Here is a 25332-nt window from a genome sequence, read left to right on the forward strand (position 1 = left end):
TAATTTATATGATATCAGGACTTATATACATGACATCTAGACTAATTTATATGATATCAGGACTTATATATGAAGCCTGGACTGATCTATATGATATTCGGACTTATATACATGATATCGAGACTAATATATATGATATCTGGACTATAATGTATATGACTTCCGGACTTATATATGATATCTGGACTAATTCATATAATATCCTTATACTAATATTCGCAATATCCGGATTAATTTAAATGATATCCGGATTGATATATATACGATATCTGGACCAACATTTATGGTATCAGGATAAGTTATCTAGACTTATTGGTATACCGTCTAGTAGGTTGGTGTTTGGGTTGTTTGGCGTAGAGCTGTTACAATACTCTGGTGTATTTCTTGTCCAGGAAGGGTCGGTCGGTAACTCGGGATAGCCTGGCAGTAACATAACACGTATATTAGGTGGTAACAAGTGTCTTCAATATAGTACAGGAATCCAGAATACTTCTTATGTCTATTTGACTGTTTCAATAATGAGTTAACATTCAATGAAACTCAATGTAGTAAATGAAGAACGACAAACAATTACAAGCAAATATCAATAAACTGGAAATGAGAACAAGTTTAATATTATTAACTATTCTTAATTAGATTTTAAACTGAACATACATTTTTGGGGAGCTGAAAAAAATTCGCCATTCTCGTTTTCTATGAACCTTGGTGTGGCTGTAGCTCCCGTGACCTTGAACTCTGAAATGTAGTGAAAAAGTGAATACGTGGTGTACTGGTGTTGTCTCCACAAGATTTTCTCCACGGAAGAGAAACTATCAATGTACTCATCAAATGGCTTTTGTAGTGCCAAGCTATTTTATTTGGAATCGCTAATCAATATCATGCTTAAAATGATTTAGTACCAATTATAAATCCCAAATGAACCTAAAAATACACACTTTCACTTTTGTTTAGCGAATGTTTGGGTCCGGGCACGTCTTGTTACATACGCTTGTATAAAACTCAGAGCTGTGTGAAAGCCTTACCTTCAAATAATTTCAAGAATTCTTCACGCTTTATTTTTGGTAGACCGTTTGCTAAGGATTGAGGTGACTGAAATAATAATTTATTTGAAAACATAAAGCAATAATAAAAAAAGACATTGGTGACTTTCTTTTAAAATGAATAACATTTTTAATAGGTCACTTAAAAAGTTGAATACAAGGACCTTGAATGGCTTGATACAAATATAAAACATATGCGTGTTTTAATTAATCATGATATCAGGCGGTGTAGTCAGCCACTTTGGCCACCTACCCACATGGTACTATAACAATATACAGACTGAAGACACACTGCCATGACTTTTTTCACTACCTCGAATCACACTTTGTTTACACCTCTAGTAACATAGTTCACACTATGAAATCCCAGAGTCGGAATACATTTTGATCTAAAGACGAACAAAGTGAAATGCTGGTCATTGTTGAGAGTAAGAAGATTAATACTGCATCAATTATAACAATATCTGGGTTAATGGCATTTATCGATCCCTATTTTCTTGCCTCATTTTTCATGTTCCTCACAGCAGGATTAGCTCCGTATTTGAGGAGGATCTTGGCAACTTCCACTCTGTGGACGAAACAATTATCCACCATATTCAGTTATATTTCAAATACATTGGAAATATAACGAAAAAGTTAATTATCATCTTCTGTTGTATTTATTTTGTATTTGAAATAGTTTGTGTGATTTATAAAATAAATTATACAAATAAAAAATACAATTTTTTTTTACATTGCACATCATAAGTATTACCATAGAATCATTGGAGATATTGAAAATAAATCACAAGCTTTTCGAATATGATCCCAGTTTTCTGATGTAAGTTTTTGACAATGAATCAGTAGATATACAGCACTAGACCTGGGTCCAGTTTCGCCAACATTCCTTAGCTTCAGGAACGTTCTCAACTTAACTTTTTACTGAAGAAAGCATTTCAGAATTTAGAGAAAGTTCCTTGATCAAGATTTGTTTCCTTAAATCAACTAATGCTTTCCTGTGGAAATTTTTCAGTAAAAAAAAAAGATTAAATTAAGAAACGTTGATGAAACCGGGACTGTAATTATTACTAGTGTTTTGAGTATAGGAGATGACGCCATACCTACAAAACCTTGTGGCCTCGTGTAAAGGTCCAGTTTCCTTAAGATCACTAATGCCGTTAGGACTGACTCCGTAGTCCAACAGAAGCTGGACAATCTCAGTGTGTCCACGAATGGCCGACTCTATGATAGCCGTAGTGTTGTACTTCAAGGATGGGTCTTGGTCGAGCATGATGGACATTATGTCTGTAGGGTAGATGGTTGAACGGTGAAGAAGAAGAAGAAGAAGAAGAAGAAGAAGAAATATCATTTTTATAAATCACAACTCAATAGTAGCTATGTCCATGTTTATCCGATAAGTTATAACGAGCTAATTAGGTTATTGTTATCCTATAACAATCATCTCAGTAAATATACCATTCCAATTAGCTCGGCAAATGAAGAGATATTAGAAAGCGGACCAATTATTTAATTTGCAACCTAATGCATCTTCCTTTACTTCAATTTTAGTAGATCTAACCTTTCTTGTTGAACATTGCTGCTAGGTCCAGTGGTGTTGCCTGGGTCTTATTTCTGGTGTACAGCATCGGTGATACCTGAGGCAAAATGTTCTGTTTATCAAACGTATTTCAAAAGATTAACACGCCTCTCATTTTGTGAAGATTTTCTCGATTACATTGTCAGTAGATTCATAAAACATAAACAACTTTTATCTGGCAAAATACAATTATCTGCAGTATCCTGAACGGACTAACAACACAGTTAAATCAATGATGCCTTTTTTTCCCTTCTTAAAATGTATATATATATATATCAATAAAACTGTTCGTGACGCAATTTAGAACTACTTTCATATATTTATCTATAAATACAGTGGTCAACACTTTAAGCCCTAAGTTAATCCCGTATTATCAAGGATTATTGAGAAATGCATCATAGGACTTGTAGTAAGTATAGACTAAGGAAAGAGGAGTTAACTTCGGGGAAATTCGATTGTTATTGCTTGGTTATCCATGCCAAAGGTAGAATCCTATTATCCGTATTGATAACGGAGTGTATCAATCCACCACGTGAGAAGTAATGGTTGCCATGGTATTCTCCGGACGGTAGATTATAATATCCAAAAATATGACCAAGGAATTATTTCCGGATATTGACCTTTCCATGCCAATGGCATTTTCTGTATCAGGTAGATAATAACTTACAATTGATTACATCTTATGTCAAAATAATAAAAAATCAAAATAGCTTAGTCTTAATACAGAATTCATCATTGATCTCACGGCGTCATTGAAAAAAAGACTTACTTTCAGTAATTTTAGCATAATTTTGATCCGGTGGTCGTAGTCACATTGTGAGATGATGTGAACTGGCGTGTTTCCATCGCTGTTCTGAATGTCCACCTACAAATATATATGGTTCGTACAAATAGGTAACGATCAGCAAAAATACATTCAGTCAATATAAACTAATGTGTATATTCTATGAACAAAAATTGTAGTCTGTCTATATAATTTGGCGTGTATATTCTATATACAAACAATGTAGGCTGTCTATATAAACTAATGTGTATATTTTATATACAAACAATGTAGTCTGTATATTTAAACTAATGTGTATATTCTATATACTACATTTGTATGAAGAAATGTGGTCTGTATATACATGTATATAAACTATTGTCTATATTCTAGTTACAAACACTGTGGTCTGTCAGATCATTATTTTCAAAATAATTCCAATTGGTGTAGTGATATGAAGAACAATGTCCGTGACATGACGTCGTTTCCTCTGACCTCACATATTATGTTTATATTTGACGTCACCGAAATGCGTGAAATTCGTGTTACTGGTATACAAAATACCCTATTGATCAATGCAACTCGCAACATTAAGCAATACATAGGATAAAATGTTAAACTAAATTGATGATTTTGTGTGTATTTTTACAAACAATAATTTTTAATGTAAAATACCTTGGAAGTGCCAGGTTATGGTGTGACATGCTTTGGAGTGACCTGTTATCATGTGACATACCTTATACGTGATCTGTTATCATGTGACATATAATAGACGTGACCTGTTATCATGTGACATACCTTATACGTGATCTGTTATCATGTGACATATAATAGACGTGACCTGTTATTGTGTGACATACCTTATACGTGATCTGTTATCATGTGACATACGTTATACGTGACCTGTTATTGTGTGACATACCTTATACGTGACCTGTTATCATGGGACATACCTTAGACGTGACCTGTTATCATGGGACATACCTTATACGTGATCTGTTATCATGTGACATACGTTAGACGTGACCTGTTATCATGTGACATACGTTATACGTGACCTGTTATCATGGGACATACCTTAGACGTGACCTGTTATCATGGGACATACCTTAGACGTGACCTGTTATCATGTGACATACATTAGACGTGACCTGTTATCATGTGACATACGTTATACGTGACCTGTTATTGTGTGACATACCTTATACGTGATCTGTTATAATGTGACATACGTTATACGTGACCTGTTATCATGTGACATACATTAGACGTGACCTGTTATCATGTGACATACGTTATACGTGACCTGTTATTGTGTGCCATACCTTAGACGTGACCTGTTATTGTGTGCCATACCTTATACGTGACCTGTTATTGTGTGACATACCTTATACGTGACCTGTTATTGTGTGACATACCTTATACGTGATCTGTTATCATGTTACATACATTAGACGTGACCTGTTATCATGGGACATACGTTATACGTGACCTGTTATTGTGTTACATACCTTATACGTGATCTGTTATCATGTGACATATAATAGACGTGACCTGTTATTGTGTGACATACCTTATACGTGACCTGTTATTGTGTGACATACCTTATACGTGATCTGTTATTGTGTGACATACCTTAGACGTGACCTGTTATCATGGGACATACCTTATACGTGATCTGTTATCATGTGACATATAATAGACGTGACCTGTTATTGTGTGACATACCTTATACGTGACCTGTTATCATATGACATACCTTAGACGTGACCTATTATTGTGTGACATACCTTATACGTGACCTGTTATTGTGTGACATACCTTATACGTGACCTGTTATTGTGTGACATACCTTATACGTGACCTGTTATCATGGGACATACGTTATACGTGACCTGTTATCATGTGACATACGTTATACGTGACCTGTTATTGTGTGACATACCTTATACGTGATCTGTTATCATATGACATACCTTAGACGTGACCTATTATTGTGTGACATACCTTATACGTGACCTGTTATTGTGTGACATATAATAGACGTGACCTGTTATTGTGTGACATACCTTAGACGTGACCTGTTATCATGTGACATACGTTATACGTGACCTGTTATTGTGTGACATACCTTAGACGTGACCTGTTATCATGTGACATACGTTATACGTGACCTGTTATTGTGTTACATACCTTATACGTGACCTGTTATCATGGGACATACCTTAGACGTGACCTGTTATCATGTGACATACGTTATACGTGACCTGTTATTGTGTTACATACCTTATACGTGATCTGTTATCATGTGACATACCTTATACGTGACCTGTTATTGTGTGACATACATTAGACGTGACCTGTTATCATGTGACATACGTTATACGTGACCTGTTATCATGTGACATACCTTATACGTGACCTGTTATCATGTGACATACGTTATACGTGACCTGTTATTGTGTGACATACATTAGACGTGACCTGTTATCATGTGACATACCTTATACGTGACCTGTTATCATATGACATACCTTAGACGTGACCTGTTATTGTGTGACATACATTAGACGTGACCTGTTATCATGGGACATACATTAGACGTGACCTGTTATTGTGTGACATACCTTATACGTGACCTGTTATTGTGTGACATACATTAGACGTGACCTGTTATCATGTGACATACGTTATACGTGACCTGTTATTGTGTGACATACATTAGACGTGACCTGTTATCATGTGACATACCTTATACGTGACCTGTTATTGTGTGACATACATTAGACGTGACCTGTTATCATGTGACATACGTTATACGTGACCTGTTATTGTGTGACATACATTAGACGTGACCTGTTATCATGTGACATACGTTATACGTGACCTGTTATTGTGTTACATACCTTATACGTGATCTGTTATCATGTGACATACATTAGACGTGACCTGTTATTGTGTGACATACATTAGACGTGACCTGTTATTGTGTGACATACCTTAGACGTGACCTGTTATCATGGGACATACCTTATACGTGACCTGTTATCATATGACATACCTTATACGTGACCTGTTATTGTGTTACATACCTTAGACGTGACCTGTTATCATATGACATACCTTATACGTGACCTGTTATTGTGTGACATACCTTATACGTGACCTGTTATCATGGGACATACCTTATACATGACCTGTTATCATATGACATACCTTATACGTGACCTGTTATTGTGTTACATACCTTATACGTGACCTGTTATCATGGGACATACCTTAGACGTGACCTGTTATCATGTTACATACCTTATACGTGACCTGTTATTTTGTGACATACCTTATACGTGACCTGTTATCATGTTACATACCTTAGACGTGACCTGTTATCATATGACATACCTTATACGTGACCTGTTATTGTGTGACATACCTTATACGTGACCTGTTATCATATGACATACCTTAGACGTGACCTATTATTGTGTGACATACCTTATACGTGACCTGTTATCATATGACATACCTTATACGTGACCTGTTATCATATGACATACCTTAGACGTGACCTGTTATCATATGACATACCTTATACGTGACCTGTTATTGTGTGACATACCTTATACGTGACCTGTTATCATATGACATACCTTAGACGTGACCTATTATTGTGTGACATACCTTATACATGACCTGTTATCATGTGACATTCGTTAGATGTGACCTGTTATTGTGTGATATATCAAACCTGACCTATTATGTTACATACCTTAGCATTATTCTGTAGTAACAACTCGACCATGTCGGCCTGTCCTGAGAACACAGCTAGATGAAGTGGGGTGTTACTGAAATGAAATAAGGGAATCAATGAACTATTCAATGAAAGTGATATGGATTAGCTATGTTCATAAATTGTTAAGTTTGATATAGCGTTAAGCGCCGTAAATAATTTGTGGATACAGGACACATAAAGAATAGCCGTTGACACTAAGAAAAAGCGTTAAATACCACAGGCATGTTGATGAACAATATTGTTTATTTTGTTTAACGTTTAACGGCCAGGGTTAGGACTTGCCAGGATTTGGAGGTGGAGAAAAACCATAAAGGCAAAACTCACCGCGAAAACTATACCAAGCAACATAAAAACGAGTAGATGTGTACCGCGGGAATTATGCTAAATAAGTGCGAAAGAAATATAATAGTAGTTTAGACAAAACATCACCGATTTATTTCACAAGTTCATGTACTTTAGCAAACCAAAGGGATTTTGAATTGTATATCTCGATGCAACATATATACCATATCAATCAGTTTAGTAATCAGCTGGAACTTCTGGTACAAGTGAACCAGTGAGTGTACATTGGTCACCTCAAATGGATGGTAACACAATACCTTGCGAAGATAGTGTTATATCTGTCTTGGTATATTGTAATCTTACCCTTTGTTGTCGGGGAAGTCGACGTCTGCGGAATGAAAGAGTAAAGTCTCTGCCATATCCTTATTACCTAGAAAACAAATGACCCGGGGTGTTTGGGGAGTTAATGTCACATCATATATACACATGACTTTAATCACATAGGACTTACCATTAATTAATTATCAAAACACCCTTCTGATTTATATTCCGCGATGGCAGCATAGCCTTATATGAGATTGGAGATAATCCTCTCGGCTGACATTTGTTTAGTTCTTTAATCACGATTCATATCGTTTTCAACTTTGACATTTAATCTTGATAAAGCCTATCTCAATTTATTTATTTTTTTTAATTATTTTTTATATGACTGACTTGGCATGATAAGGATGAAAACTATGATGACGTATGTTGCGTTGGGTTAAGCCTACCATTTTGAACGGCCAGAATGAGCGGTGTGTACCCCGAGGAACCCGTCACCTCACGACAGTTGATGTTGATATGGTCAAGCTTCACACGGATACGGCCTCCTGGTATGCGCGTTGATGATGGCATTGTCGTTCTTCTAACCTGATAACCCTTATCAGGTAGCAAAAGTTTCTAAATAAAAACAAAGAAAGGGGATGTATAAATAGATTAACATTGCTCGTTTATAGGTTAAAGCATCGCATAGCTATGATCTTTAATGACTGAACAAATAATCTGTCAAAACGTTTGATTTTTCCACTTTTTTACTGCTATTCCACATTCGAAACTTAGGAACGCATTCGTTGAGAGCTTTTTTCCAAGTAATAAGTACATAGTTGTAAACTATACGAGAGCGCCATTCGTTAAACATATGACTAGGTTCAACAGAAAAAAACACCGAATATGAAATCGTGAGAATTATTGAATTTCTGATAGAAAACATCTTTGTTGAGGTTTTGATCAGATCTTCCAACAGACTATAATGATACCAATGTTAATAGGTTGTGTCCATCTGCTGGCCGTCTTGTTATTGTTTCCTCGCAAGGCTGGTCGTATTGACGAGTTAATCAGACAGGTATATTGACGACGTGTTATTTCGGATATATCCTGTCGAACTTGAAATCAAAGACACTACAGACTATTATCAGTTGCTTTCCTTGATCTTCATTTTCAAAGTATCTTGCAGGTGCAGCTTACATGTAAGCGGTATGAAGTGTGATGATTTCCATATCTCAATTGCCAGTTTTTCGTTTCTAGACATTTACTTTCTTGCTTCCCCTACCTATGGCGTACCGTACATATATCCCAGTTGATTTGATATTGAAGAACCTGTTTCCTTTATCACTGTACCCGTGATAGATCCTGTAGAACTTGAAATCAAAGACACTACAGACTATTATCAGTTGCTTTCCTTGATCTTCATTTTCAAAGTATCCTGCAGATGCAGCTTACATGTAAGCGGTATGAAGTTCGATGATTCCATATCCCAATTGCCAGTTTTTCGTTTCTAGACATTTACTTTCTTGCTTCCCCTACCTATGGCGTATTACGAAAGCCGAGAGAGGTCAAATTTGAAGTGGCGAAAAAAATATAAAAAGTCGTTATTACGAGAAAAAAGTCGTTATAACGACTTTATTTTCTCGTAATAACGACTTATTTTCTCGTAATAACGACTTTTTTTCGCCACTTCAAATTTGACCTCTCTCGGCTTTCGTAGCGTATCGTACATATATCCCAGTTGATTTGATATTGAAGAACCTGTTTCCTTTATCACTATACCCGTGATAGGTGTCGACTTCTGAGGGAAAAATAACATTACAAAGTTTAGAGAAAAGTAGGTTTATGACCATGGGAAATGCCTAATAGACATCTTATTTCGTTGTGCGATATTAAGTAAAGCGTGATCAAAGTTTGTTGAAATACCTAGTTGTTACATTGTCACAACCCTATTTCTCATTTTAAAGATTTGGATAGCGGGTATCGTTTGATAAATCGAGACGATTAACTTACGAAACACCTGGTCTTATTCTCCTCTTTGCTTTTTTAAGAGTTTCCATGCGAATCGATAGTTTGTGTTAATATTTTACCCCCATTTGAATTAGAGCTACGGTTTCGTTATTATGTCGAAAATGAACTGTGATGGATGCAAGTGAACGACAATGACAGGCAGTGATTCTACTGCACATTCGTTTTCGTATGTATGCATTCATATATCGTTTGATATGATATAACTTATACAAAGCAGGTTAACAAAGACCACGAGAAGTTTTATTATCAATGTCATAATCTCCATGAAAAAATGTTATATTTCAATGTGATGTTGGAAGTAACACGTGCTTCATAACATTCCTTGATATGTGTGATTACATTGTCATTGTCATTTAACCTGGATATGATTTAGATTTACATGATTCGTGCCATCAATAAAAGATAAGACGTTAATCCTCCCGGAACACCTGGCCTTATTATTCATGTACTTTCCATTACATGGCTAGACTCCCTTGTTGTTTTAAATTTTCCTTTATATTGACTATATTGCAATATGAGACAGAGATATTATGAAACTATGTAGCAGTTTTTCTATTAATGCTTTGACACGGAAAGTTGTTTATGCTAAAACTACAATTTAATGCCAGGACAGTACTCGTCCACTAGTGACGCTTCATATGAGATATGTGTTTATACTTATGGTGCGTATCACTTATCAGTCTATGGTCCAGCATGCTCTTCCAGATCTTGGCAATTTAAAATGTTTCCTTGTTTACAAACTAATTATGAACAGAACATTTCAATTCCGTGAGGTTGAGACATTGGTGTCTCAACATTGGTGTCTCAACCCGAGAGCTGCCACACACGAGACTTGCGGATAGGGTGAATGGTTATTGTTTCTGTTATTTTAATCTGTTTACCCTCGGGTGTATTTACAATTGACGTTACCTCACTGCCAGACAATGATGACCTGACGTCATTTATTTGTTGCGGTGACGTCATAGTATTGTTGCCGTGACGTTATACAATTGTTGAGAACGTGCAGAGAACATGTGAAGCTTGTAGGGTGAGAAAAAAAATCTCCGACCGATAAAATCGTTTATATCAGACTGAAAACATGTCGAAACAACCCTAGCCGTGTTGATATAACCAGATCAGCTCGACGGATAATCCGAAATCAATTCAAACAGTATTGATCGTCAACTTTCTATTAAATAATATCGAAGGAAAGCATTATGTCCAGGTAGTCAGGTCTCTGTATGTGACTCATAACGACTGATCGTTCAGTCAAAACACCGCCTGCCGAAGTGAGATAACAAACTAATTACACATCGTGTTCCGCCTACAGTGTAGCTATGCCGTCCTTGGTTAAAACACATACCACAGTATGCGGAGCTCATTCGAATGAAGATTTAGTTAAACATAGTTGATGATTTAATAAGCGATCGGATCGAGAGCTACATAGTTATGTAACCACAGAAAGAAGTCTAATGCTCAACCTGTATAAAAGTAACATGCCTGTGTTGAATGTTATGTAGGATGAAACAAATAGTTTTGGTAAAGATTATCAATAAAACGATCAACATGATATGGACCAGGTTTGTTTACATCTACTCATGAATATTTCAATACGGCGTTAGCAGCATTTATAGCTTTGATATATATATCGTTTATTTGTGATTGGGTACTAGGATCATGCATGACAGATCAGTACATATATCATGTTCATTAGTGGTTTTTAGAAGTCACTTTACATCAATACTTTCATTTTACTTATATAACATGGAAAATGTTATCCATACTGATTTGATCAAATATTGCTTAAACGTTATCATTATGTTGCTGTAAATAATCAAAACTGAGAATCATATTTTCCAAGCCATTGAAGCTACAGGTAATCGTAGCCGTTACTATTTATGCATATAACTTTAAGTGTCATATCTTTGCATTCCATTAGATCATAGTGTCTACATTTAACTATTATCTTGGTGCGTCGGGCAAAATCGATATTTAAACTTGTTCCCAAAGTTAAGTTAAACATTGACGAATCACGGATATGTTCTCGAACATAGACACGCACTGGGATAAAGATTTGTATTGGCCATGAGACGGAAGTTATCAGTTTTAATACCCTTTGGACAATGTTTTAACTCGCCTTTCCTACAATACAAATCCTCATATACCACGTGTCAGGCTGCTGTGGCGGTATTTGAGACATATTGACCACCTTAATATTACCTATTTATGAGATTTACAATACAATTTTTACAATCGACAGTTTAGAAGATCACCCGCTTAAATTTGCAAAAGGAAATCATTACAGAATTCATGGAAGGTCCCCTAACTAAGATTTTTCCTTAAATCCAATAATGCTTTCCTGAGGAAACTCTTAAGTTCAGGATTTTTCTTAAATTAAGGAAAGTTTTTCAAACCGGAGTCAGATCAATTTCGGTACGTTCCAAACCAAACTATCATTCATCATGTTAAGAACAGTAACAGAGAGGGAAGCTTACACATGTTGAACTTGCTAGGGAAAAACCTTCCTCCAAACGCCACACTAAACACCTAGAGTGAAGCAGTATCAAGAATGACATTATGAAAAAAAAGTCTTGTTTAGAACGAAGAGAAAAGATACAATCCCACATTAAGTGGCATCACAAATCACACAACGTGTCAGAAGGTACAATTGTTACCGGAGGTTTCGATTTATATTTGCAACTATATGCTTCCAGTATCTGCTGGAGTTTCAAAGAAACCTATTTTCTGTTTGTGAGAGCGTTGTTGACATCGTGAGAGCGTTGTTGACATATGTACTGTTCAACAGTACACACCATGCTGATGAATGAAGCGCCTACACGTCCGGTTTTAGCTCGGTCGTTTAAAGGAGTTCGTCATTCTTTCTGTCCTTGTGTGTCTACGCGACCTATACTCTAGAATCTGACTACGCATTGGTCCGATAGTATGTACATCAACTAATGTGCTTTATTTCAGTGTAATGTTTTAATATGTGGAGACGCTATTTGTTTGTCCTTTTTAATTCCTTCGTGATCCTGGAGTACTCCTGTTTCAGAACTTCTCATTGCGTGTACGGGAGTAACTACCAAAATGTTTAGCGAGTAGATAACTGACCATCATTTCACCCTCTGAATTTTAAGCTCCTAGATCCTGCTAATTTGGATATATCATCATCGACAATCATAAGGGACATTTGTTTTGAAGTATATATATACCATAGTATATATATTAATATATGGAATCAATCACAACTTACTTAACTCTTCTGAAAACTTGTTTCAATTACAGCACAAGAAAAACACAAATGATGTGTCTGGCTGTTTTTTATCCGCTTTAGCAAAGAAGGAAGTGTTTTGATGCGACAGGTACAAAATTACTACCATAGGACGCTTTAAGATACCCGACACGATCGTCTCGCTTAAGTGATGTGGAGTAAAAGTATAGGCTGATTTACATATGTATTACCCATGTACAACAGATACAATGCGTCACGTATATGACTGTATATAATATATAGATAGTTATGTTGACTCTAAACATGGCTCATTTACATATATAATGTAGTTGTACTTATTATATATTTATGTGTGTGATACATTTACATCAGTCCTGTATCTGTATTTACATGTCTGTTTATTGTACACAGGCGTGCTCCACTTGTCCTAGACAGATAGTATCGGTGTGTGAGTGTTGGGGACGCCTCTACACAGTACAGACACACCACGTCCGATACGTCACGTCATTAAATAAATATTTACCTGTAGTTTCTTTTGGTCATTGTCCTTAACAGCGTTAAGTAAGTCGACTTCCTTGCCCATTTTCCTGGTCAGATTAGAGAATACGTTCCTGTATCACATACATTGGAAAATCATCACAACAGGAAGTGAATATATACTATTGTTGTCCTTTTCTTACAGTTGAAAGGTCAAAGTTCACGAGAGTTTATATTTATATATGTACAATGAAGTGCTTTGAAGCAGGAAGTTGTGTTATATAAACATTCATTGAATAGTGTCATTCATAGTCATTGATGTGTCGGCAATACGTGAACACTATGTATGTCTTTAACTGATAACATTAGACGATGTTAATAACACATAAATGAGTCACTGAATAATGTCATTATAATATGACACTGGGTCTCGTACAAACATTACAAACGATACACAGCGAAAGCATCAATACATATTAAAACGTATTGGTCAAACTTTAATAATAATAATCTGACCACCATGACATTCATATACAATATACAGTATCAAATCTACATTTCCAATTCTGTTTTTTGTATTAATATCAATTTGAGAGGGAATCGCATTTTATATTGGTTTACTATATCTAATACTCCAAAATACATTGTACTATCTTGTTGTACCGGCACCTAAAAAACGTGCTAAAACACTCGGTATAGAACACATTCCAATTTTCTTTTTGTATATTTATTTTATTTAATTATATCGTAAATCAATTGTAACATAACTATACTGTTATCCGTGCATTAGAGTAAAAACTTGTCTTTTGAATTTTTTTTTTTTTTTAAATCTGACCCTATGTTTTAATTTACTTAATCATGTTCATGCGAAATATCCTGATTATGCTTAAGTTCAAAGTGATAGTTCTTGCTGTGGTGTACTGAACACTTTCCTGTAACATAAAATCGCTGTAGGAGGAGGATTACATGGATAACAGATCTACTGACATAGATAAATATCTGCATATTTCCTTGATGTTCTTGTTAAGCAATCAAATGACTCTTAAAATAGTGTTAATCAAGTTTTAATTCAACTTTTATTGAACATTATTTTTAGGAGTATGGCTAATCTAGATAAACCTTAAAATATGCATCACTTTATCACGAATTTGCTCATTTGGATTCAATAATAAGATTGTCGTACTGATTAAGCGCCATAACCGTGATATGATAACTATTGGTTGCTACTTTTGGTGTTTACTATTGGTTGCTACTTTTGGTGTTTACTATTGGTTGCATTTTTTCGTCCCATGCTTTTGCTTCTTTTTCGGCATAGCCGTATAATATTCTTTTGGCCCCGGATATGACGCGACAGGTTGCGTTACTGGTCAAGATGAAGTATGTGATTGGTCAATGTAGCTGTAAATGCAAAATGCAGATAAGCAGTTAAAAACGAAACAAAGTTAAGAATGCAGGCTGAATAAGTGGATTAATCTTTTCAAATGACATATTAATGAAATTATATTCCTGATTCAATTGTAGTCTTATTATCACCAAAAATGATTCAAACTGATATAATTTTGTTATCCGTGCTGAAAAGCATTAGTTCGTTGATTTCTTTCGCCAGCAGTTTTACATTATAACCACCAGCATTAAAACTATGCCGTTTATCTTTTTTCGACATAGCCGTATAATATTCTTTTTGCCCCGGCTATGACGCGACAGGTGGCGTTACTGGTCAAGATGAAGTATGTGATTGGTCAATGTAGCGGTAAATGCAAAATGCAGATATACAGTTAAAAACGGAACAAAGTTCAGATTGAATGCAAGCTGAATAAGTGGATGTATCTTTTTCAAATGACACATTAATAGAATTATATTTCTATTCAAATGCAGTCTTATTATCACCAAAAATGATTCAAACTGATATAATTTTGTTTTCTGTGCTGAAACACATTAGTTCTTTCATTTATTTCACCAGCAGTTTTACATTATAACCACCAGCATTAAAACTATGCCGTTTATCTTTTTTCTGCATAGCCGTATAATTTTCATTTGGCTCGGATATAACGTGACATGAGGCGTTACTTGTTAATATGAAGTATGTGATTGGTCATTGTAGCGGTCAATGCAAAATACAGATATGCAGTTAAAAACGAAACAAAGATAAGATTGAAAGCAAGCTGAATAAGTGGATGTATCTTTTCAAATGACACATTAATAAAATTATATTCCTGATTCAAATGCAGTCTTATTATCACCAAAAATGATTCAAACTCATATAATTTTGTTTTCTGTGCTGAAACACATTAGTTCTTTCATTTATTTCACCAGCAGTTTTATATTATAAACACCAGCATTAAAACTATGCCGTTTATCTTTTTTAAAGATATTTCTGATTTGGTTTTTTTTTTTTTTTGTTCCATATTTTTCCTGGTTCCGTTCTGTAGTCGTGTTCATTTATATAATAAATTGTTTCTATTCTTTATGTCATTGCACATTTTCTATATGTTTTGAATACAGAAGAGGCCGCACTGTTACTAAATAATGTATCGTTATAAATAAATGAAATAGTTGACATGAATGCGTTGTGTATAGAGTATATCAAATCTATAACAAGGTATTATTGCCTTTCCTATTGCTAGAGATGTCAAACTGTCGTCCAATCATCATGCGGTCACGCTGTCTGCTGTTATACAATGTGTCTGTTAATACATGGCTACCATCTAGTTAAGGTGACTACGCCTGCTAGTTACGAGAGATCACAGAAGCGCGAACTCTTATTAATATCTCTTCAATCATTGGCGGTATACAGGTGTGTTGGGTCAATAAAATTACTTACAGATCAGTATATCACTCCCTCATATACCTCCATACACCCAGAGTGATCAACGCATTGTACTGTTACCCGACACGTAGTAGAAACACTCTTTGATTTTTGTTCATTAGCAGCGCGTGGAAAATAGATTGTCCAGCGTCGGATTGCCAGGTGTCATTCAACCCCCATCGGCCATTGATAACCTGTCCACTGCTAATCACGGCAATGAATAATTCGACTGTCCTTCCTGTAAATATCACGTCTACTGATGTCGTCCCCACTGTGACATGGAGAAAGATCATAATCGGTATAGTTCTTTACGGAATTGTGCTTTTAACAATATGTGGAAACAGTCTTGTATTAGTAGCAGTGGCAAAAACTAAACGTTTACAAACAGTTTTTAATTTCTATGTCATCAACCTGGCAATCACTGACATATCTGTGGCGGTATGTGCCATGAGTCTGTACACAACTAACACTGTACTGGGATACTGGCCATTCGGTTCCTTTCTGTGCGGTGTTTGGATTTTCTTTGACTATGGGATGACGTTCGCCTCTGTATTCACTCTTTTGGTGATATCCATTGACAGGTTCTGGTCAGTGACGTGGAGTGTGCACTATCGGGCGCATCACAATAAACGCAAGTGTATTCGGCTCATTATAGCTGTCTGGTAAGTTGAAAGGAAGAATGTCTAGCACTTTGCAAACAAGATTCACACTGTCTCTGAAGCTTCATACAAATTGATATCACTAGTTATGTCATTTTTTGTAAATGCATCTCTTTGGTAGTTAATCCTGTGTCGTTTAAGAAGATGGCACTGGGGTCACCCATGGAAGCTTCATACTCAGTTCTCTTTTGCTTTGTGTCCTCTACATAAATGACCACATAAGAGAGGTCAATCGATCTACTAACCTATTTGCAACACTTGGGGTCCGACCTATGGCCCTGGCTATTGGTGTTTCTATAGATCCCCGTCCTCATATGACCCTGACTTTTGGTGTTTCTATAGATCCCCGTCCTCATATGACCCTGACTTTTGGTGTTTCTATAGATCCCCGTCCTCATATGACCCTGACCTTTGTGTTTATATAGATCCCCGTCCTCATATGACCTCGACTATTGGTGTTTCTATAGATCCCCGTCCTCATATGACCTCGACTATTAGTGTTTCTATAGATCCCCGTCCTCATATGAACCTGACTTGGTGTTTCTATAGATCCCCGTCCTCATATGACCCTGACTATTGGTGTTTCAATAGATTTTCGCTTTATATTATCCTGCCTATTGATGTTACCATGTATTGCCGTCCTTAGATTATCATAAGTTTTGATGTTCCATGCATTCACGTCCTCATATGACCCTATTGGTGCTTCCATAGCTTTCCATCCTCTCTCTTATGACTCTGACTGTTGGTGTTTCCATGTATTCTCCTCTGTACCTCTAGATAGCCAATTAATCAGTGATTTTTTTCTGACAAAAGTAGTTGCACTTTCTTAATAAATTATACAGGACTTCACTGCGTAAAACAGAGGTGGTCAAAAAGGAAAACTATCCAAAATTAAACACTAAGATTTTTGCTTAATAACATTTGTTTATGAGTATTAATATATATCATGTAAAACGTACTTTCTTGGTTTAGATAAATATATTAACTTGTTCAATTAAATAGGCATTTTATATTGACAGCTTGCATTTCCATGAAATTAATTACATCTTTAAGAAATATACATATATATTGATTCGGATATCCCAAGTTTAAACGCAATTCTGTGCTAACGGTCTCTTTCTATGTATCCAATTAATTTAAATAATGTAATATTTTTAAACGGTGAAACCATCTATTAGTAAACAAAGCCCGACAGCCTGAGGTACATGACTCCACCGAACAAACGAAATCTCCATATTACGTCGGCGATGTTTATACGCTTAATAGAGCATTGTTTATCAGCCTCTCTCTGATAATTTCATCATTTAATATATCTGATAAAATGAATGATTCCTGATGAATTAAAGTCGATTCCGTTGATGAGTTCCCTCCACACTAGTCGTGGAAAAAATAAAAAACGTAAATTAGTTTTACTGCCGAATGTAACCGTCCAATTGTTAATTCATCCATCACCAAATGGAAACAGTCAAGAATATTTAATGTCGTTGTACGTGTCGATAAATACTGCTAAACCTGATTTGGAAAAATCAATTGAAATTAGAAGCCATCCTTTCAATGTGTAACTGTGGTCAGAGCGACACAGCCATACTCGGTATTGATAACACAATAAATCATTCTGTACATTATATACATATTTATTTACAGTATTTATAAGACTATTATATAGACAACATACATACACCCTCACACTCACACTACACATAAAGATATATACAGTCTTTTGAAAAGTTCTGTCCTCTTCCCTTCCAATCAACTCCTCTGGTCCTCTGTCCTTATCACGTCACATGAGTTACCAGCTATGAGCGTACATGTAGATACTCTAGTATCTCATAACACTTCAGTGTTAACACAACAATCAGCCGATATCGGAATCATCATCACTGCCACATGGAAACCACACAGGTATACATGTAGGTCGAACTGTTGACCACTGACTTATATGAGTCAACTGCACCACCGGGAAACAAGGCTGGGTTATACCGCCACTGAATATCACATGTAGATGACCCTGTCATGGTCAAAGCTGTTACTGTGTTGGCTGGTCCATCTCACCCAGTTCCCTTGATAATCCACGGTAGAAAGCTGGTCAATACAGAAAATAGGACATAGTTTGTAGAAATCCGTAATATTCCAGGTAGTTTACATAATGATTTATCTCGTTTGGACTCATCATATAGTAATGCTTTATCTCGTTTGGTCTCGTGATATAATAATGCTTTATCTCGTTTGGTCTCGTGATATAGTAATGCTTTATCTCGTTTGGTCTCGTGATATAGTAATGCTTTATCTCGTTTGGTCTCGTGATATAGTAATGCTTTATCTCGTTTGGTCTCGTGATATAGTAATGCTTTATCTCGTTTGGTCTCGTGATATAGTAATGCTTTATCTCGTTTGGTCTCGTGATATAGTAATGCGTTATCTCGTTTGGTCTCATGATATAGTAATGCAGGAGGAACGCTGCCGTAAGGAATATGTCCAGTAACTATATCAATACTGATGACATTTAATATTACAATCAATGCTAAAAGATATTGCCTTAATTGATGGCAAATCTATGTAAATATTTATATGCCTACAATTGTTTTATCTATCTAATTTTTTTGAATTATTCTATTTTTTTCTGGAAAAGACTTATATAGCCTTAGTCTGATATATGATCCAATTGTATGCTTCCGTACAATAACATTTTGTTTAAATGAAAATGTTGAATATTGAAAATGCACACGCAAAAATAGCATATTTTAAACATTAAAAATCAGTAAGCAACTTATCACCATTGTCAAAGATGCCTTCTGTCGAATATAGGTGCTGGACATGTACATTTAACATATTTGTATATACATTTTATTTGAAATGACATATCAAGAGTGTAAGTAATTGATAAAGTAAATAAAATATGACCCATTCTCTGTCATCAACAATATTTATTACCTGTAGCAAATATATATAAAGATTTCAATTCTATTCGATTATGCATGTCACATGCATATTTTGATAGTCTTCATCGATTAATAGAATCTTACATGGGCGAGTACCATAGACAGATAAATCTTAACCCGAGTATAAGAGTCTGAGTGGTCAAAATGAGACTTGCCGAATGCTGGCTAGCCAAACTCTTCATGAATGTGAAGATATGAGGGTTGATTGATAAGTTGTGAACCTCGTATTGAATGATATACTTAAGCATGTTCTTTTTAAGTTTTACTATTCTCTGACTGTATAGGGCCATGTACCAAGGACTGGTTTCATTTGATTAGTTTATATCGACGAGGTAGAACTCTAAAGAAAACAAGACAAGCGGTCAAAACCGGTTAGGGTTATGGTGAAAGAGTCTGCCATTGCCATTGCTGCCATTCACGATTGTGGCTTTAAATTGATTGAGCATCTGCCTTATTCATCTGATATCGCTCCATCAGAACAGCTATTTCAGGCATAACCCTAACATGCAGTGGATGACTTTCTGAACAGCCAAGGGAAGGAGTTCTATAAAAGTGGCATTGAGGCCCTTAAACACCGCTGGGAAAAGTGAGTGATCGAGTTATCCCATTCCTAGCAATCATGAGATCCTCCTGGAATCTTACAGCTTTCTGTTGTGGTACTACAGTATTGTATATTAATGTAAACATTTTAATCAAGCTAAGTTTCATTTGCTCTTGTTTGTCTTACAGGGTGTCTATGATAGTGTTATGGCTGCCTGCGTGTGTGATGGACAGGGTGAACAACGCTGTTCCGGGACAGTGCATATGGGAACCGTCGAATAACAAGGAATTTGTGTTTGTCATAGCAACCATCGGTCATCATGGCTCTTTCGCTATACTTCTTATTTGTTACATTCGCGTTTTCTACGTGTTGAGAAAAAGAAATAGTTTCAATTCGGTAGGACCGAGTGAGAAATTCCGTGATCAGCCCAGCACATCTAGAGTTGTAAATGGTGTGTCAAACAAGAACGAAGAAAGTCAGTCGAAGGATTCCATTGAAGAAAGCGCAGCTGTGAAAACCGTAACCGAAAGCGACGTAAAGAAAACACCGATAAGTCTGTCACCACCTAATCGAAATGGGATTCATCTCGACCCGATCTCTATCATAACAATTCCGTCAACGAGTCAAATAAAACCTGAGGTAGGAGTAGTCAACAGCGAGGTTGCAAAGAAGCAAAGGCAGCTGCTGAAACGAGAGAGAAGGAACGATAGACACGAGAGGCGAGTGTTCATCACTCTAACCTACATTTTGATTGGTTACATTATCTGTTGGCTGCCGTTCCACATCGTGTTTGACGTTAGTGCAATAGCACCAGACAAGGTATCAGAGATGGTGTTTGTCGTTACGTTCTGGATGTCATACTGTAACTCGACAATCAATCCATTTTTGTATAACTTCAGTAGTAAAGATTTCAGGAATGCTTTTCGTGAACTGTTATGTAGAAAGTGAAATTGAGAGAAAAGTTAAAATGGACTAAATCATTTTCTATGTGACAGTTAAGAGGATTTGTGTTGTTCTGGCCATCAAATCCCTTCGTGAGTAAAGGCATTGAAGACAAGACGTTTGAAAACAGACTGTTAAGCCTCTATATCAAACATCGCAGTGATAGAGATGACAAAACAGAAACAAACGTTTCTTATATAGAGGGACTAACGATTTAAAATGGACTTAGTCTTCTGCAAAGTTTTACTGAAAGTTGAAATAAATGTATGATAAATCTTGTAATTTAAGCCTTTGCCAAGGAAGGCGTGCTGTTGCCATACATAAGATGTCTTCATATTGATACATTATGTCATACCTTTTTATTTGTGAAGTCATCTTTGGTTTTATGATATTGAGGATATAATACTTCATTTTAAACTGCCTAATATAAAAATAGTTTTACATCTCTTATTCTAATTTGTATGTCAACAATTGAATATATAGTTATTGTTTACGTTGTCCACATGATTGTTCTTCTACAAATGTATAATAGTTGTTGTTATTTTGGCATTTTATTATATATCTCATGTGTGAGATTAATTCACGACGATATGCTACTAACAATAGCACACAACAGCTACTTGCGTCTTACATTTGCACAATAACATAAGGGAAAATGTTAGTCTACAGCTACTGATCACTAATGTTAGTATCACCATAGTAACTGATCACCAATGTTAGTATTACCATAGTAACTGATCACTAATGTTAGTACTACCATAGTTACTGATCACTAATGTTAGTATCACCATAGTAACTGATCACCAATGTTAGTATTACCATAGTAACTGATCACTAATGTTAGTACTACCATAGTTACTGATCACTAATGTTAGTACTACCATAGTTACTGATCACTAATGTTAGTATCACCATAGTTACTGATCACTAATGTTAGTATCACCATAGTTACTGATCACTAATGTTAGTATTACCATAGTTACTGATCACTAATGTTAGTATCACCATAGTTACTGGTCACTGATGTTAGTATTACCATAGGTACTGATCACTAATGTTAGTATTACCATAGTTACTGATCACTAATGTTAGTATCACCATAGTAACTGATCACTAATGTTAGTATTACCATAGTTACTGATCACTAATGTTAGTATCACCATAGTTACTGATAGGTAATGTTAGTATCACCATAGTTACTGATCACTAATGTTAGTATCACCATAGTTACTGATAGGTAATGTTAGTATCACCATAGTAACTGATCACTAATGTTAGTATCACCATAGTAACTGATCACTAATGTTAGTATTACCATAACTAATTATCACTAATGTTAGTATTACCATAACTACTTATCACTAATGTTAGTATCACCATAGCAACTGATCACTAATGTTAGTATTACCATAACTACTTATCACTAATGTTAGTATTACCATAGTTACTGATCACTAATGCAATCAAATGTATTAGTATTACAATAGTTACTTATTGCTAGATATTATTGTTACTGTAACTACTATTCACGTGTTTTATCTATATCAAAAAAAGCTCAGATAGTGTAAACTTAATGCTATCGTTTAATTTGAAGAATAGTACACATAAATGTATATCACTCGAAATCACTAAAACGCTCGAGTATAGTGTAAAACATATTAAAATGTCTCTGCTGTAAAGTTTTAAAAAAAAAGAAAATAGGTTGGTTTTACGAACATGATGTTAACGATCGCGGATGAATAAATAAGTAAGCAAATATCCAAATAGCAAACCAAACAATAGAAGAAAAACAACAACAACAAAAACAACAACAAAAAACATACAAACCATCCGAATCTTATCCGGATTCGATATTGATTGATATATACATACAAGAACTATCATCACAAAACTATGATAACACGTCCGGTGATACCCGGAACCTATCACCATCGGGAAGATTGAAAACTAATTTACAGGCCAATCGGGGGCTTCATCAATCGAAAACATCCGTCCAAACATTCTTGTTGGTGAGGAGGAATCAGATTGACCATATCACTGTTCGGAAGTACTGACAGATTACAGGTAGTCATTTCGCGCTAAATATCGATTATATGTTTCTTGAAACGAAAAGATAGAAAAGTTATTGCGATAATAAAAGGATTTGTGAATATAAGTGTAATAAATACATATAATCCCTCTTGTGTGGAGGATTTGTATTCATATACGTGTTTGTTTCTCTTAAATCGATTTTCGATACTTTTACATCTGTAATTGTTTAATGTTATATATCTTGTTCTGTATACCTATAGGCCTTAGGGCTTTTGGTAAATAAAGAACTTGAACTTGAACTTGTTATTCATGTTTACAAAACAAAGCAATGCAGCTATATTATATCAAAATATGAGCTAAATTGTTCCTTTTATGATTGGAGCGTAAATAAGTGAGTGTGTGAAGTTGTCTGTGTTGGTGTGTTCCGTGGTGTTCCGGTACATGGGTATGTCTGTGTTGGTGTGTTCCGTGGTGTTCCGGTACATGGGTATGTCTGTGTTGGTGTGTTCCGTGGTGTTCCTGTACATGGTTATGTCTGTGTTGGTGTGTTCCGTGGTGTTCCTGTATATGGGTATGTCTGTGTTGGTGTGTTCCGTGGTGTTCCTGTATATGGGTAGGTCTGTGTTGGTGTGTTCCATGGTGTCCCGGTACATGGGTATGTCTGTGTTGGTGTATTCCGTGGTGTTCCTGTACATGGGTATGTCTGTGTTGGTGTGTTCCGTGGTGTTCCTGTACATGGGTATGTCTGTGTTGGTGTGTTCCGTGGTGTTCCTGTATATGGGTAGGTCTGTGTTGGTGTGTTCCATGGTGTCCCGGTACATGGGTATGTCTGTGTTGGTGTATTCCGTGGTGTTCCTGTACATGGGTATGTCTGTGTTGGTGTGTTCCGTGGTGTTCCTGTACATGGGTATGTCTGTGTTGGTGTGTTCCATGGTGTCCCTGTACATGAGTATGTCTGTGTTGGTGTGTTCCGTGGTGTCCCTGTACATGGGTATGTCTGTGTTGGTGTGTTCCGTGGTGTTCCTGTACATGGTTATGTCTCTGTTGGTGTGTACCGTGGTGTCCCTGTACATGGGTATGTCTGTGTTGGTGTGTTCCGTGGTGTCCCTGTACATGGGTATGTCTGTGTTGGTGTGTTCCGTGGTGTCCCTGTACATGGTTATGTCTGTTGGTGTGTACCGTGGTGTCCCTGTACATGGGTATGTCTGTGTTGGTGTGTTCCGTGGTGTCCCTGTACATGGGTATGTCTGTGTTGGTGTGTTCCGTGGTGTTCCTGTACATGGTTATGTCTGTGTTGGTGTGTACCGTGGTGTCCCTGTACATGGGTATGTCTGTGTTGGTGTGTTCCGTGGTGTCCCTGTACGTGGTTATGTCTGTGTTGGTGTGTACCGTGGTGTCCCTGTACATGGGTATGTCTGTGTTAGTGTGTTCCGTGGTGTCCCTGTACATGAGTATGTCTGTGTTGGTGTGTTCCGTGGTGTTCCGGTACATGGGTATGTCTGTGTTGGTGTGTTCCGTGGTGTTCCTGTACATGGGTATGTCTGTGTTGGTGTGTTCCGTGGTGTTCCTGTTCATGGTTATGTCTGTGTTGGTGTTTTCCGTGGTTTCATGTACATGGGTATGTCTGTGTTGGTGTGTTCCGTGGTGTTCCTGTATATGGTTATGTCTGTGTTGGTGTGTTCCGTTGTGTTCCGGTACATGGTTATGTCGGTGTTGGTGTGTTCTGTGTTGTTCATGTACATGGTTATGTGTGTGCTGGTGTGTTCCGTGGTGTTCCTGTACATGGTTATGTCTCTGTTGGTGTGTTCCGTGGTGTTCCTGTACATGGTTATGTCTGTGTTGGTGTGTACCGTGGTGTCCCTGTACATGGGTATGTCTGTGTTGGTGTGTTCCGTGGTGTCCCTGTACATGGTTATGTCTGTGTTGGTGTGTACCGTG

The 25332-nt window shown here is 36.3% G+C and overlaps 2 protein-coding genes across 2 annotated transcripts in view; one reads left to right on the forward strand and one right to left on the reverse strand.

Moving 5' to 3' along the window:
• Positions 1 to 13664, reverse strand: part of LOC117331737 — a 28067-nt gene extending 14403 nt beyond the window's left edge. Inside the window, exons 1-11 of the mRNA XM_033890603.1 lie at positions 13523 to 13664; positions 8225 to 8393; positions 7818 to 7884; positions 7149 to 7224; positions 3386 to 3481; positions 2599 to 2674; positions 2141 to 2324; positions 1542 to 1608; positions 1023 to 1089; positions 655 to 735; positions 322 to 420 (exon numbers count right to left, since the gene is read on the reverse strand). Of these exons, the coding sequence (XP_033746494.1) occupies positions 322 to 420; positions 655 to 735; positions 1023 to 1089; positions 1542 to 1608; positions 2141 to 2324; positions 2599 to 2674; positions 3386 to 3481; positions 7149 to 7224; positions 7818 to 7884; positions 8225 to 8393; positions 13523 to 13582 (1042 nt within the window). The 5' untranslated portion in view covers positions 13583 to 13664. The remainder of the gene's footprint in view (positions 1 to 321; positions 421 to 654; positions 736 to 1022; positions 1090 to 1541; positions 1609 to 2140; positions 2325 to 2598; positions 2675 to 3385; positions 3482 to 7148; positions 7225 to 7817; positions 7885 to 8224; positions 8394 to 13522) is intronic.
• A 2699-nt stretch (positions 13665 to 16363) lies between these two features.
• On the forward strand, positions 16364 to 23090 carry LOC117331738 (muscarinic acetylcholine receptor M3-like). Its single transcript, XM_033890604.1, has 2 exons — positions 16364 to 16944; positions 20610 to 23090. Exons 1-2 carry the CDS (start codon positions 16499 to 16501, stop codon positions 21367 to 21369), a joined length of 1206 nt encoding a protein of 401 aa, XP_033746495.1. The 5' UTR covers positions 16364 to 16498; the 3' UTR covers positions 21370 to 23090.
• The last annotated feature ends 2242 nt before the right edge of the window (positions 23091 to 25332 follow it).

This window comes from Pecten maximus, chromosome 7 (genome assembly GCF_902652985.1).
Source record: "Pecten maximus chromosome 7, xPecMax1.1, whole genome shotgun sequence".
Classification (NCBI taxonomy): domain Eukaryota; kingdom Metazoa; phylum Mollusca; class Bivalvia; order Pectinida; family Pectinidae; genus Pecten; species Pecten maximus.

Excerpts from the sequence above, each read along its gene's own strand:
- LOC117331738 (XM_033890604.1), top strand. The coding sequence starts at position 16,499 with ATGAATAATTCGACTGTCCTTCCTGTAAATATCACGTCTACTGATGTC. Across the intron at positions 16,945-20,609 it reads CGGCTCATTATAGCTGTCTG|GGTGTCTATGATAGTGTTAT; the intron begins GTAAGTTGAAAG and ends TTTGTCTTACAG.